We start from the raw sequence: 14,563 nt of genomic DNA, 5'->3' as shown, positions 1-14,563 counted from the left end.
CTCAATACTTTGTCGATGCACCTTTGGCAGCAATTACAGCCTCAAGTCTTTTTTAATATGATGCCACAAGCTTGGCATACATATCCTTGGCCAGTTTCGCCCATTCCTCCTTGCAGCGCCTCTCAAGCTCCATTAGGTTGGATGGGAAGCGTCGGTGAACAGCCATTTTAAGATCTCACTAGAGATGTTCAATCGGATTCAAGTCTGGGCTCTGGCTGGGCCACTCAAGGACATTCACAGAGTCGTCCTGAAGCCACTCCTTTGATGTCTTGGCTGTGTGCTTAGGGTCGTTGTCCTGCTGAAAGATGAACCGTCGCCACAGTCTGAGGTCAAGAGCTCTCTGGAACAGGTTTTCATCCAGGACGTCTCTGTACATTGCTGCAGTCATCTTTCCCTTTATCCTGACTAGTCTCCCAGTCCCTGCCGCTGAAAAACATCCCCAGAGCATGATGCTGCCACCACCATGCTTCACTGTAGGGATGGTATTGGCCTGGTGATGAGAGGTGCCTGGTTTCCTCCAAACGTGACGCCTGGCATTCCCACCAAAGAGTTCAATCTTTGTCTCATCAGACCATAGAATTTTCTTTCTCATGGTCTGAGAGTCCTTCAGGTGCTTTTTGGCAAAATCCAGGCGGGCTGCCATGTGCCTTTTACTAAGGAGTGGCTTCCGTCTGGCCACTCTACCATACAGGCCTGATTGGTGGATTGCTGCAGAGATGGTTGTCCTTCTGGAAGGTTCTCCTCTCTCCACAGAAGACCTCTGGAGCTCTGACAGAGTGACCATCGGGTTCTTGGTCACCTCCCTGACTAAGGCCCTTCTCCCCTGATCGCTCAGTTTAGATGGCCGGCCAGCTCTAGGAAGAGTCCTGGTGGTTTCGAACTTCTTCCACTTACGGATGATGGAGGCCACTGTGCTCATTGGGACCTTCAAAGCAGCAGATATTTTTCTGTAACCTTCCCCAGATTTGTGCCTCGAGACAATCCTGTCTTGGAGGTCTACAGACAATTCCTTTGACTTCATGCTTGGTTTGTGCTCTGACATGAACTGTCAACTGTGTGACCTTATATAGACAGGTGAGTGCTTTTCCAAATCATGTCCAATCAACTGAATTTTCCACAGGTGGACTCCAATTAAGCTGCAGAAACATCTCCAGGATGATCAGGGGAAACAGGATGCACCTGAGCTCAATTTTGAGCTTCATGGCAAAGGCTGTGAATACTTATGTACATGTGCTTTCTCAATTTTTTTATTTTTAATAAATTTGCAAAAATCTCAAGTAAAGTTTTGTTTCACGTTGTCATTCTGAGGTGTTGTGTGTAGAATTCTGAGGAAAAAAATGAATTTAATCCATTTTGGAATAAGGTTGTAACATAACAAAATGTGGAAAAAGTGATGCGCTGTGAATATTTTCCGGATGCACTGTATGTTGAGTTAAACTACAGGCTCAGCCCCTTATTTTTGTTTTTCCATTCTGTTGTGGTACATAAAACATGACATTGGACAGACAAACTTCTCTTTTGTTTGTGAGGCCCAAAATACCCTGAACCTTATTTCTCACTGCCACATATATAGGAACTGTATTTTTGGATGAGCATCCATTGCTTATCTCTCGTATTTGATTTTATAAGAGTGAGTCGCAGATTCGTTTGAATGAGATGTTGTGCATGCTGCATTATGTGACCAGATTCACGGGAGCACACTGTTGACTGCCTCCAACTCACTAAGATTATGTAAATGAAGGCAATGACTGAAAATTGCTGGAATGGTCATGTAATGTTACATAACGTTAAGGTATACTTAGATATCACAGTTTACAAGAGCAGACAACAAACCCAATATGACATCATCAAATATTTTAGCAATCAATGCTCAAACAATCCATGTTCATTATGTTGAATTTTAGAGCATGTTCTTCTGGGTGTGGCTTATTGTTTCTCTGTTTGGTATATTGAATTGTTGGAATTGACAAATCATTCTTTGAAGGGAATTAAAAATGGAATTATAAGAAGTGAAATGCGAATTAAGTTCACTTGCAACAAGTTGCTTTGTACTGTATACAAACTTGAGTTAAATATTTTATTAACATTTTTTAATAAAATTGTACCTAACCTTCAGCATTTTGATGTTTCTTTGTGTTGTAAAATAAAAAAGCAAAATATTTATATGCTAAAAGGCTAAAGATTACTACAAGCAAAACTACACAGAATAGCGGAACTCAGGTGTGGAAGTTCTGGGGCTTATTGCATGTTTTATTTTCCAGCTTGATGTTCTTTTTGGAAATGTGCAAGAAATGGTTGAGTTCCAAGATGAATTTCTTAAAACTCTTGAAGATGGAACAAGGCTTGTGCCAGACTTGGAAAAACTGGAAAAAATAGACCAGTTTAAGGTACTGTAACAAGAAAGAAAGCAAATTTATATGTTTGTTTTCCAGTCCTTCGTTGCCTACTGGTTAGCTTCTTTGCCCACAAAATAATTGAAATGAAAATGTATTCATCTCTTTTACTGTTGTTTAAAATAGTTATCCTTATGTATATAAATATTGCCTGTCTATGTACTTGTCAGTTACTAGGTGAGTGCCCCAAGCCTGTTTGCAATAAGGGTACAGCTGTATATAAGAATAAACCAAGGTGAATTTGGTTCAATTATATTTGACAATTTCATCACATTTTAAATGCTTTCTCCCATCATACCTGTTTTTATCCAATTCAGGGTATATGTGGTAGTCAGTATAAACAGACACCAGCCATAAAAACTCCTAATGTTTGTATATTGTATATCTTTTTTTTTTGTTTTTTTAATTTCAACTTAACACAATACCACAAACGGAAAGCTTTTAGGAAATATCAGATTAGATATAACAATGAAGATTTTATAACATGCCATCCTTTGTGTGTGTGTGTGTGTGTATGTATGTATGTATGTATATATTTGTGTGTGTGTGTGTGTATGTATGTATGTATGTATGCGTGTATATATATATATATATATATATATATATATATATATATATATATAAAATGTGTATATATACAGTCATATGAAAAAGTTTGGGAACCCCTCTTAATTCTTTGGATTTTTGTTTATCATTGGCTGAACTTTCAAAGTAGCAACTTCCTTTTAATATACAGTATGACATGCCTTATGGAAACAGTAGTATTTCAGCAGTGACATTAAGTTTATTGGATTAACAGAAAGTATGCAATATGCATCATAACAAAATTAGACAGGTGCATAAATTTGGGCACCCCAACAGAGATATTACATCAATACTTAGTTGAGCGTCCTTTTGCAAATATAACAGCCTCTAGACGCTTCCTATATCCTTTGATGAGTTTCTGGATGGAGGTATTTTTGACCGTTCTTCCATACAAAATCTCTCCAGTTCAGTTAAATTTGATGGCTCCCGAGCATGGACAGCCTGCTTCAAATCATCCCATAGATTGTCGATGATATTCAAGTCAGGGGACTGTGACAGCCATTCCAGAACATTGTACTTCTCCCTCTGCATGAATGCCTTTGTAGATTTCAAACTGTGTTCTGGGTAATTGTCTTGTTGGAATATCCAACCCCTGCGTAACTTCAACTTTGTGACTGATGCTTGAACATTATCCTGAAGAATTTGTGGACATTGGGTTGAATTCATCCGACCCTAAACTTTAACAAGGGCCCCAGTCCCCGAACTAGCCACACAGCCCCAACAGCATGATGGAACCTCCACCAAATTTGACAGTAGGTAGCAGGTGGTGTTCTTGGAATGCAGTGTTCTTCTTCTGCCATGCAAAGCGCTTTTTGTTATGACCAGATAACTCAGTTTTTGTCTCATCAGGCCAAAGCACTTTGTTCCAAAATGAATCTGGCCTGTCTAAATGAACATTTGCATACAACAAACAACTCTGTGCCATGAGTGCAGAAAGGGCTTCTTTCTCCTCACCCTGCCATACAGATGTTCTTTGTGCAAATTGCGCTGAATTGTAGAACGATGTACAGATACATCATCTGCAGCAAGATGTTCTTGCAGGTCTTTAGAGGTGATCTGTGAGTTGTCTGTAACCTTTCTCCCAATCCTGCGCATATGCCGCTCCTGTATTTTTCTTGGCCTGCCAGACCTGGGTTTAACAGCAACTGTGCCTGTGGCCTTCCATTTCCTGAATACATTCTTTACAGTTGAAACTGACAGTTTAAACCTCTGAGCTTTTTGTAGCCGTCCCCTAAACCATGATACTGAACAATCTTTTTGTTTTCAGATCTTTTGAGAGTTGCATTGAGGATTCCATGCTGTCACTCTTCAGAGGAGAGTCAAAGGGAAGCACAACTTGCAATTGACCACCTTAAATACCTTTTCTCATGATTGGACACACCTGTCTATGAAGTTCAAGGCTTAACGAGCTAATCCAACCAATTTGGTGTTGCAAGTAATCAGTATTTAGCAGTTACATGCATTCAAATTAGCAAAATTACAAGGGTACGCACATTTTTTGCACAGCCAGTTTTTCACATTTGATTTAATTTCATGCAACTAAATACTGCTTCACTAGAAATCTTTGTTCGGAAAACACCCCAGTACTCAGATGTTCCTAGGAAATGAAAGACATACCACTGTTATCTTTTTTGTTGACAGTAAGTTATTATGCAGGCTGAGAGGGGTTCCTAAACTTTTTCATATGACTTTGTGTGTGTGTGTGTGTGTGTGTGCGTGGTTGTGTGTGTGTATATATGTATATATTGTGACAGATTGAGGGTCTCCGTGACCCCTTGAACCCTCAGACTAGACGTCAGACACCAGGTAAAAGTCCAAATAATGATATATTAATAATAATAATTGTGCACAAAGCACCCTCCTCTCCACAATACTCAATAATAATAACAATAACAATAACAATAATCCTCCACACTCCCAGACGCGTTGCCACCCTTCCTCCCAGCTCAGCTCAGTGTACTGGGCTTCCCAGAGTCCTTTTATACACCCTGACCCGGAGGTGTTCCCATTCAACAGTCCACAGTTCCTTTTCCCTTCCGGGTCAGGGTAAACAGTCCTTTTCTTCAACCCGGGAGCACATCGTTTCTTCCTGTCACGTGACCGTGACGTACTCCCGGGTTATAGGGCACATGCGAGCCTACGAGCCCCCCTACAGCGACGCCTGGTGGCCCCCAAGGTATCCAGCAGGACTGTGTATAAAAACTACATAGTCCATGAGGCCCTGCTGGAACTCGGGGCATGTCCACGCTGCTGGGAGAGCTCCTCCTGGGGGTGAGGGCCGGAGTAGAAAGCCGGCAATCCTTCACAATATATAATATATATAATCTATCAAAATTAGGCAGTAGATCTTGTTAGCACTGAGATAGCTAGCAGTAAAAGTACAGCACACTTATATTTACTATATTATAATTTTGTTTGCTCACCTGTCCTCTTGACCATAATTTAAGTCCTGGTCCTCAGCATAGGCAGTAATAGGCTGAGCATGAGCATGAGCATTTCCCCAAAAGCCTCTGTGTGTTTCACCTTTAGATAGCAGGACCATACATGGAGTCTTTGTCATTCTATAACAAAGATTGCCAGCCTTGTTTGAGCAGATTTTAATCATTTTAAATATTTTTTCAAGTCATTTACTAATAAGAATATAAGGATTTTTTTAATGAGAGAGAGTTTCCTGCTCTGTCTGTTTCCAGTGTGTACAATCAGGACTTGATAGTTCCCAAGAAGTTATTTTCGAGTACATTAATGATTTTACAGGCTTCTAAAAATCTCTGTAGTATATACAAATTTTGGAAAACTTTTTTTTTTTTTTGTCTAAATCCACTTATGACTGTTGCCTGTGCCTCATTATGACTTACTAGACTTACTAGTAATTACTAGTAATTTCTGGCTTTTTTTGTAAAGCAATACCTTACTTGGTGGACAAACCATGATAATGTTACTTATTACTGTTAAAGTAAAAAATACACTACATGGTTTATGGTATTTGTCATTTTAACACTGGACTAGGTTTTCATTTCCAGGAACATTCAGTCCCTCGCTTCTATTGAAGTAAAATATATTTAAAGCAGGAAAAATTACACAGGCTCAAATGCTTCTTCATGATGTTCCCATTATTAAGCACTTTATTTGGTTTACTAGCTTAAGGTAAATGAGTTAACAAACATATTAGGTTGCTTTTATCAAAGTGATCTAAAATAAGTAAAATAATGAGCAGATTGAAATGTTCTCTACATTCTAAAATCTATGACAACAGACATGCACCCATTTTTTTTTTTTTCCAACACAAAATAAGATTCAGATTAGGACAAAATATTCAAATTATAATTGGTTCAGATTAGGACAAAATATTCAAATTATAATTGGTTCATATTAGGATTGTTTAACAATATTGTAAATAACATACACTAAGGGTTTGAATATCTCCTCTTCTCTAACCAATTTTGCTGGTTTGGGTTTCAGTGGCAGCTGGCCATGCAAGTTAGCCCGGACTTCCTTTGCCCCAGCTATGTTCCCTAGTCAACTGAGAGATGTATTCCCTCCTGGATCTGCTGGCAGAGCCTTCACCCTGTGCACCTTGCCAGATGCAGCTCCAGGGAAAAAGCCCAGGAGTTGCCCTTCCAACATACCAGACCACCTCAACCAACTCCTCTCAATCTGAGTGGGTAGCAACTCCACTCTGAGACTATCCCTAATTGCTTTTCATGCTATGATGTAATGTCAGTCCAGCAGCCCTACAAAGAAACCTCCTTTGTACCACTTCTGCTTATGATCTCCCCTACAGTTTATGACCATAAGTAAGGACTGCGATGTAGATTAACTGGTAAACTGGGAGCTTTGTCTTTATACTTGGTGCCCACCTTACCACCATGGACTGAAACAGTGCCTATAGAACAGCTGCCACTGCTTGTAAATTTCACTTTCCCTTTTTCCATCATACACTAACAACATCCTGAGATGCCTGAACTCCTCCACTAATGGCATTTGTTGTTGTACAAACCACCACCAATCACCCCCAAATCTTACCCTATCTTGCAGAGAGGGCAATCTATCCCTTTCCAGGAGAGAACCATGTCTTCAGCTTTGGTTGTGCTTATCCTCTTCTGTCATTTCACCCTTGGCAGCAAATTGCTCAAATGCATTCCAGTGATCATAGTCAGATAAGGCAAGGAGGACAACATCCTCTGCACAAAGGAATGATGCTATCCCTAGCCTCGGCAACTGGACACCCTCCCATCCTTAGCTATGCCTTGAAAGCCTGTGTATGAAAACTACAAACTGGGGCAGTGACAAAACACTGCTTTAATGGAGTCTGGCAGTGGCCTTTAACAAATTTGAGTTAACAGCAAGTATTCAGAAACTTTGCTTGCTGTGTTCATAAAGGGAATGAATTCCACACAAAAGAATCCCTGCTGCCACATATTCCTTCCTTCATCTCGTCCCACAACACTTGCTCATAGATGCGGTCATATGTTTTTTTTCAAAATCGCTAAAACACAAGTACACTTATCTAACACCTATGCACATTCCAAGCAGAAGAGCTTGTCCACTTTTTAACAGGCATTTCTGAGTCCACATTGTTGCTCTTGTATCTTAGGCTGGAACATTAGATGGAAATTCCAGTATAATTCCATAATAATATTAGTGTGTGTGTGTGTGTATATATATATATATATATATATATATATATATATATAATATATATAATATACATATATATATATATATATATATATATAATATACATATGTTAGTGTGTGTGTGTGTGTACCATATAATATAATAATATAAAAAATATGTATGTGTGTATGCCCCTGGGATTTCTTCCGGGTGTGGTGAAAGTGCTGCCATCCAGGGTTCCATAACCGTCCAGGCGCCTCCTGGCAGTGGCCATGTCCTCCCATAGGGATGTGCTTCCCAGCTGTGTTCCAGTGGCCCCCAAGCAGACCCGGGCGGCTGCCCTGTCGTGGCCCAGGGTAGGTATCGTCCCTCTCGTGGACCGTCCAGGCATCCTGGCTGGGTACTGTCCCCAGCCGTCTGGCACACTTCCCCATCACCAGCTGAAGCCCGTACGGCAAAGCGGCCTGTCCCACGAGGGCTGGGTGTTTCCCACGGCAGGGTGCCGACATACCATCGTCCACGGTCCGGTCCTGCAAAATAAGCCACATAAGGTGCGAAGATGTCGTCCTGATGCCGCGTCTTCCATCACGGTGTAAAGACAACGTCTCCACAGATGACCGGCCCCATGGCACTTGTAACATCGACGGACCCTCTGCATTTCCGGTGCCCTCCGGACCTGAAAACAGGACAGGACCGCCCGTGCCTGTGTTTTCTCGGCCAGTTTTGGGGCTGCTCTCCATCTCCATGGAGAGAGCTCTCTCACCATACGTGCGCTCTCTCTGGCTCACGTTTCCTTCTGTCGGGAGACCCCCCCTTCTTACTCCGAGGCCTCCCGTTACTCTGGGGTGCTGCAACTGCCTGGATCCCCTTATGGGACAAAGAGGGACCCAGTGCTGTTTGCACTCCTCTCGATTGGGTTACAAGCGCCACAGCTTCTTGGAGCAGGGCAGTCTGGGTGCCGACACATACAAGCCGGCACCTCCCCCATGTCTCTTCTCCCACTGCTTGCTCGGTACTCATCCTCCGATCTACTGTAGGACGCCCTGCTACTTGAGTCCGGGCACCCCTGTCTCGGCTCCCTTCGCTAGGGCTTCCCCTTTCCTTTATGGTACCGGTAGTACTCGCCTGTACTGCATCAATGCTCTGGCTGGAGAATTCCACGTTGTACTCCCCCACTCCATTGTGGTCATCAAGGAAGTCTTCGTTTTCTTCTCAAACCTGTCGATCACCTCTCGCATTAAGCGCAGGACCTGAAAGAGTGACTGTACGGGCAGAAGGGCTTCCTCCACTTCCCGTACAGCCGCCAGCAAAAACCAAAACATCAGCCTGCGGTTGACTTACAGTTCGTTCGGTCTTCCCGCCTGGCTGTGAGCTGTGGAGCTTCTGCACACACTCCGTTGGGTCCTTGTTCGTCCCAGGATTGATGTTCGTTAGTCCCGCCCCTCGACCACTCACCGGTGGGTACACAACACACTCCATCCAATCCTGTGCCTGTCTCTGGGAGGGACTTCCGGTCCTCCAACGCTCCCTCCACCCTATGAGAGGACTCAATTGGGGAAGAGTCTTCCGGGTGGTTTCCGCCCTGCAACCCTTCTACAGTCAGAAGCGACTCCTCCCCTTCTCCAGCTGTCGTCTCACCATCACTCCACAGGTTGGCATGCTTAGGCCAAAGACGCGGATTCAGGCAGTCCCCTTCTATAAAGCAAAACCAGGGGACAGCAGGGTAAGCCCCGCCAGCTGTATCACCATCATGTGCAAGACTTACCTCACGGACCCCGTCTTCCCGAGCATGCTGCGGCTGGGTGGCCTCTTCCGCTGCTCCGCCAACCCATGCGTCCGCGAAGATGACACTTCGCACAGGCGCCGCTACCTTCAGGTGCACTCCGGGTGCCCCTGGGATTTCTTCCAGCAGCACTTCCTGGTGTAGCGGAAGTGCTGCTATCCAGAGTTCCATAACCGTCCGGGCGCCTCCGGCGATGGCCACGTCCTCCCATAGGGATGAGCTTCCCAGCTCCGTTCCAGTGGCTCCCAAGCAGACCCGAGCGTCTGGCCTCTCGTGGCCCGGGGAGGTATCGTCCCTCTCATAGACCGTCCAGGCGTCCCGGCTGGGTAGGGTCCCCAGTTGTCTGGCACAATATATATATATATATATATATATATATATATATATATATATTATATATATATATATAATTATATATATATATATATATATATATATATATATATTATATATAATATACAGTGGGGTAAAAAAGTATTTAATCAGCCACCAATTGTGCAAGTTCTCCCACTTAAAAAGATGAGAGAGGCCTGTAATTTTAATCATAGGTATACCTCAACTATGACAGACAAAATGAGAAAAAAAAAATCCAGAAAATCACATTGTCTGATTTTTGAAGAATTTATTTGCAAATTATGGTGGAAAAAAAGTATTTGGTCAATAACAAAAGTTCATCTCAATACTTATACCCTTATATATGTTATATACCCTTTGTTGGCAATGACAGAGGTCAAACGTTTTCTGTAAGTCTTCACAAGGTTTTCACACACTGTTGCTGGTATTTTGGCCCATTCCTCCATGCAGATCTCCTCCAGAGCAGTGATGTTTTGGGGCTGTCGCTGGGCAACACGGACTTTCAACTCCCTCCAAAGATTTTCTATGGGGTTGAGATCTGGAGACTGGCTAGGCCACTCCAGGACCTTGAAATGCTTCTTAACGAAGCCACTCCTTCGTTACCCGTGCAGTGTGTTTGGGATCATTGTCATGCTGAAAGACCCAGCCATGTTTCATCTTCAATGCCCTTGCTGATGGAAGGAGGTTTTCACTCAAAATCTGACGATACATGGCCCCATTCATTCTTTCCTTTACATGGATCAGTCGTCCTGGTCCCTTTGCAGAAAAACAGCCCCAAAGCATGATGTTTCCACCCCCATGCTTTACAGTAGGTATGGTGTTCTTTGGATGCAACTCAACATTCTTTCCAAACACGACGAGTAGAGTTTTTTCATCTGACCATATGACATTCTCCCAATCCTCTTCTGGATCATCCAAATGCTCTCTAGCAAACTTCAGACGGGCCTGCACATGTACTGGCTTAAGCAGGGGGACACGTCTGGCACTGCAGGATTTGAGTCCCTGGCGGCGTAGTGTGTTACTGATGGTAGCCTTTGTTACTTTGGTCCCAGCTCTCTGCAGGTCATTCACTAGGTCCCCCCGTGTGGTTCTGGGATTTTTGCTCACCGTTCTTGTGATCATTTTGACCCCACGGGGTGAGATCTTGCGTGGAGCCCCAGATCGAGGGAGATTATCAGTGGTCTTGTATATCTTCCATTTTCTAATAATTGCTCCCACAGTTGATTTCTTCACACCAAGCTGCTTACCTATTGCAGATTCAGTCTTCCCAGCCTGGTGCAGGTCTATAATTTTGTTTCTGGTGTCCTTTGACAGCTCTTTGGTCTTGGCCATAGTGGAGTTTGGAGTGTGACTGTTTGAGGTTGTGGACAGGTGTCTTTTGTATTGATAACGAGTTTAAACAGGTGCCATTAATACAGGTAACGAGTGGAGGACAGAGGAGCCTCTTACAGAAGAAGTTACAGGTCTGTGAGAGCCATAAATCTTGCTTGTTTGTAGGTGACCAAATACTTATTTTCCACCATAATTTGCAAATAAATTCTTTAAAATTAGACCGTGTGATTTTCTGGATTTTTTTTCTCATTTTGTCTCTCATAGTTGAGGTATACCTATGATGAAAATTACAGGCCTCTCTCATCTTTTTAAGTGGGAGAACTTGCACAATTGGTGGCTGACTAAATACTTTTTTGCCCCATTGTGTGTGTGTGTGTGTGTGTGTGTGTGTATATATATATATATATATATATATATATATATATATATATATAATATGGAATATAAAGAAAAAAGAAGTTCCACAAAAACAATGTTTTGGGACCGTCCCCGTATATTGTCCAACGGAGAGGCTGAGGTACATAATGAGGTGTTCAGCACCATTGATGCATTGGCTCAACACGGCCCATAATCCTGTGTCCGATGCATCGGTCTGGAATATGAAAGGAAAATAAAAATCAGGAGATTTTAAAACGGGTGCTGACGTATGGGCCAATTTTAAGTCACAGAATGCAGTATCAGCCTTATCATCCCATACCACTTTTAAGGGTGCTTGTTTCTTTGTCAAATTAGATAAGGACGTAGCAATTTCTAAGAAACGAGATACAAAACGGTGATAGTAGCCCGCTAAGCCCAGAAATGCTTGAACTTGCCTCTTAGTCACCGGACGGGGCCAATTTATGATGGCATCTATTTTGGAGCATTGTGGTTTAACAGTGCCCCCACCCACCAGATAGCCCAAATATTTGGCTTCTTTTAATCCAAAGAAACATTTTTTAGGATTAATGCGAAGTCCAGCTTGTGCTAGTGTGGAGAGCACAGTTTTGACCTGCAATACATGTTCCTCCCATGTGCTGGAATAAATGGCCACGTCATCCAGATAGGCGGCACTAAATGAATTGTGGGGCCGTAGCAGTGTATCTACCAGACGTTGGAAGGTTGCTGGTGCCCCGTGCAAGCCAAAAGGGAGAACCGTGTACTGCCAATGTCCACTTGGAGTACTAAAAGCATTTTTTTCTTTAGCGGAGGCCGTTAAAGGAATTTGCCAATACCCTTTAGTCATATCGAGAGTAGTTAGGAATTGAGCGTTTCCAAGCGGATCAAATAGATCATCTACTCGTGGCATTGGATACGCATCAAATTTAGAGACTTGATTAAGTCGTCGGAAGTCATTGCAAAACCTCCATCAGGCTTAGGAACTAAAACAATTGGACTAGACCAGGGGCTGTAACTTTCTTCAGTAACCCCTAATTCCAGCATTCGTCTAATTTCCAACTCTACTTCCACCATCTTTGCCTCCGGGAGCCTATAGGGTCTTTCTCTGACAGTTACCCCCGGGTCAGTAATGATGTCATGTTCAATCAGTGCAGTCCGTCCTGGTAGCTCGTTCACTACTTCTGGTACTGACAGGATAGCCATCTCTAGGTCCTGTTTTTGTTCCAGGGTTAAATCAGGTCCGAAATTAAGGCGAGACTTTGATATGAAAAGGGAGCGAGGCTGGCCGGAGGAAGGATCAGTTTTCCTGTCCTTCCACGGCTTCAGCAAATTAATATGATACACTCGCTGACTCAGTGGACGATGTGGTTGTTTAACCAAATAATCTACGAGTCCTTTTCTTTCCTTCATTTCGTAAGGACCTTGCCAGTGTGCCAATAATTTAGAATGGGAACTAGGAACGAGCACCATTACACAATCACACAGGACAAATTCCCGAATGGTGGGGTTTTTATTATAATAATGAGACTGCGCTACTTGAGCTTTTTCCAAATTTTCCTTTAGTACTGGTCTAATTTTTTCCAATCTATCGCGTAATTGCGCGATATATTCAAGTATATTTGAGGTAGGAAGGACCTCCTCTTCCCAATCTTCTTTTAACATGTCCAATAGCCCACGGGGTTGTCTTCCATATAATAATTCAAACTGAGAAAAACCTGTAGAGGCCTGTGGGACTTCCCGATAGGTAAACAATACAAGGGGAAGTAACTGGTCCCAGTTTCTCCCATCCTCGTTAACTACTTTTCGTAACATCTGTTTTAAAGTTTGATTAAATCATTCCACCAACCTGTCTGTCTGGGGATGATAGTCCCATGTTTTCAGATGTTTTATCTTGAGTAATTTAGCCACCTCCCTGAACGTCTCCGAAGTGAAGGGAGTCCCTTGATCCGTTAAAACCTCTCTGGGGATCCCTACACACGTGAATATCCCTACTAATTCCCGTGCAATGTTTTTAGAAGTAGCTGAGCGCAGGGGAACAGCTTCTGGGAATCGAGTGGCATAGTCTACTAGAGCTAAAATATATTTATGGCCTCTCAACGAGGGTCCTACAAGGTTGATACCGACTCGTTCAAATGGTATATCAATAAGGGGAAGAGGGACAAGAGGAGCACGGTCCCTCCTAGGAATCTGACAAAGTTGGCATTCGGGAGAAGAAGCGCAAAATCTACAGACCTCCTCGTTTATCCCTGACCAATAGAATCGGAGCTTAATTCTCTCCAATGTTTTTTCAGAGCCTAAATGGACTCCTAGAAGGTGAGCATGCGCTAGTTCACATACTTGACGCCGATAAGTACGTGCTACTAGTAGCAATGCCCTCACTTCACCCCCATGTTCTGCCACTCGATACAAGAGTTTGTTTTGTATTACAAAGAAAAGCATCGGTGGCATGGGATCTAGGGATGTATGACCCTCGGTAGATACTTTTGCATTCCTTGTGAATTTTAAGGAATCCTCGTTCCATTGTTCTCTTTTAAAGGAAGATGGAGTAATTAGAAATTGGGCTAATAAGTTTTGAAAAGGTCTCTGGTGACCTCAGTGGGAGAGGCTTCTGCCACCACGTCCTCTACGTTAACTGTACTAGCTCCCGCAGAAGATAATGGGACATCAACTCCCTCATACTGAGTACCTACATGGGTCCTAGTGACCGTTGTACACAGCGTGGAGGCAGTCGGAGTGGAAGAACTCTCCATTATTAAGCCCAAATTCTTTTCAGGAGCAGTTGCATTTGTACCGCTGTTAATTTTTTTCCAGTCTCTCCATAATATGACTGGAAATGGGGGATCCGGTAGTACTGCCATGGTTAATTTGGTTAGGATGTGATCTACTGAAATCATGCAGTTAGCGGTCTTATAATATCGGATATCGCCATGAATACAATTTTAGGATAGTTTTTACTCTTAAGCCACTGTTGCGGTAAAATGAATCGGGAAGCAACAATGGAAATGTTATTCCTGGAATCGAACATTGCTCTTACCTTCACGCCATTTATAATAACTGCACCTGTATAAGGAAGAAACAAAGGGTTAATCACAGCGGCACAGTTCCTTTCTCCCTTAACCAGTGA

The 14,563-nt window shown here is 42.9% G+C and overlaps 1 protein-coding gene across 7 annotated transcripts in view; it reads left to right on the top strand.

Moving 5' to 3' along the window:
• LOC114641433 (TIAM Rac1 associated GEF 1) overlaps window positions 1–14,563 on the top strand; it is a 471,138-nt gene that overhangs the window by 405,736 nt on the left and 50,839 nt on the right. For all 7 annotated transcript variants that reach the window (XM_051925737.1, XM_051925739.1, XM_051925738.1 and 4 more), the window contains one exon: window positions 2,262–2,387. In XM_051925737.1, the coding sequence (XP_051781697.1) occupies window positions 2,262–2,387 (126 nt within the window). The remainder of the gene's footprint in view (window positions 1–2,261; window positions 2,388–14,563) is intronic.

Source organism: Erpetoichthys calabaricus, chromosome 4 (genome assembly GCF_900747795.2).
Source record: "Erpetoichthys calabaricus chromosome 4, fErpCal1.3, whole genome shotgun sequence".
NCBI classification, from domain to species: domain Eukaryota; kingdom Metazoa; phylum Chordata; class Cladistia; order Polypteriformes; family Polypteridae; genus Erpetoichthys; species Erpetoichthys calabaricus.
The sequence above is the reverse complement of the archived record's forward strand: the minus strand, read 5'-3'. Positions and strand labels throughout refer to the sequence as shown.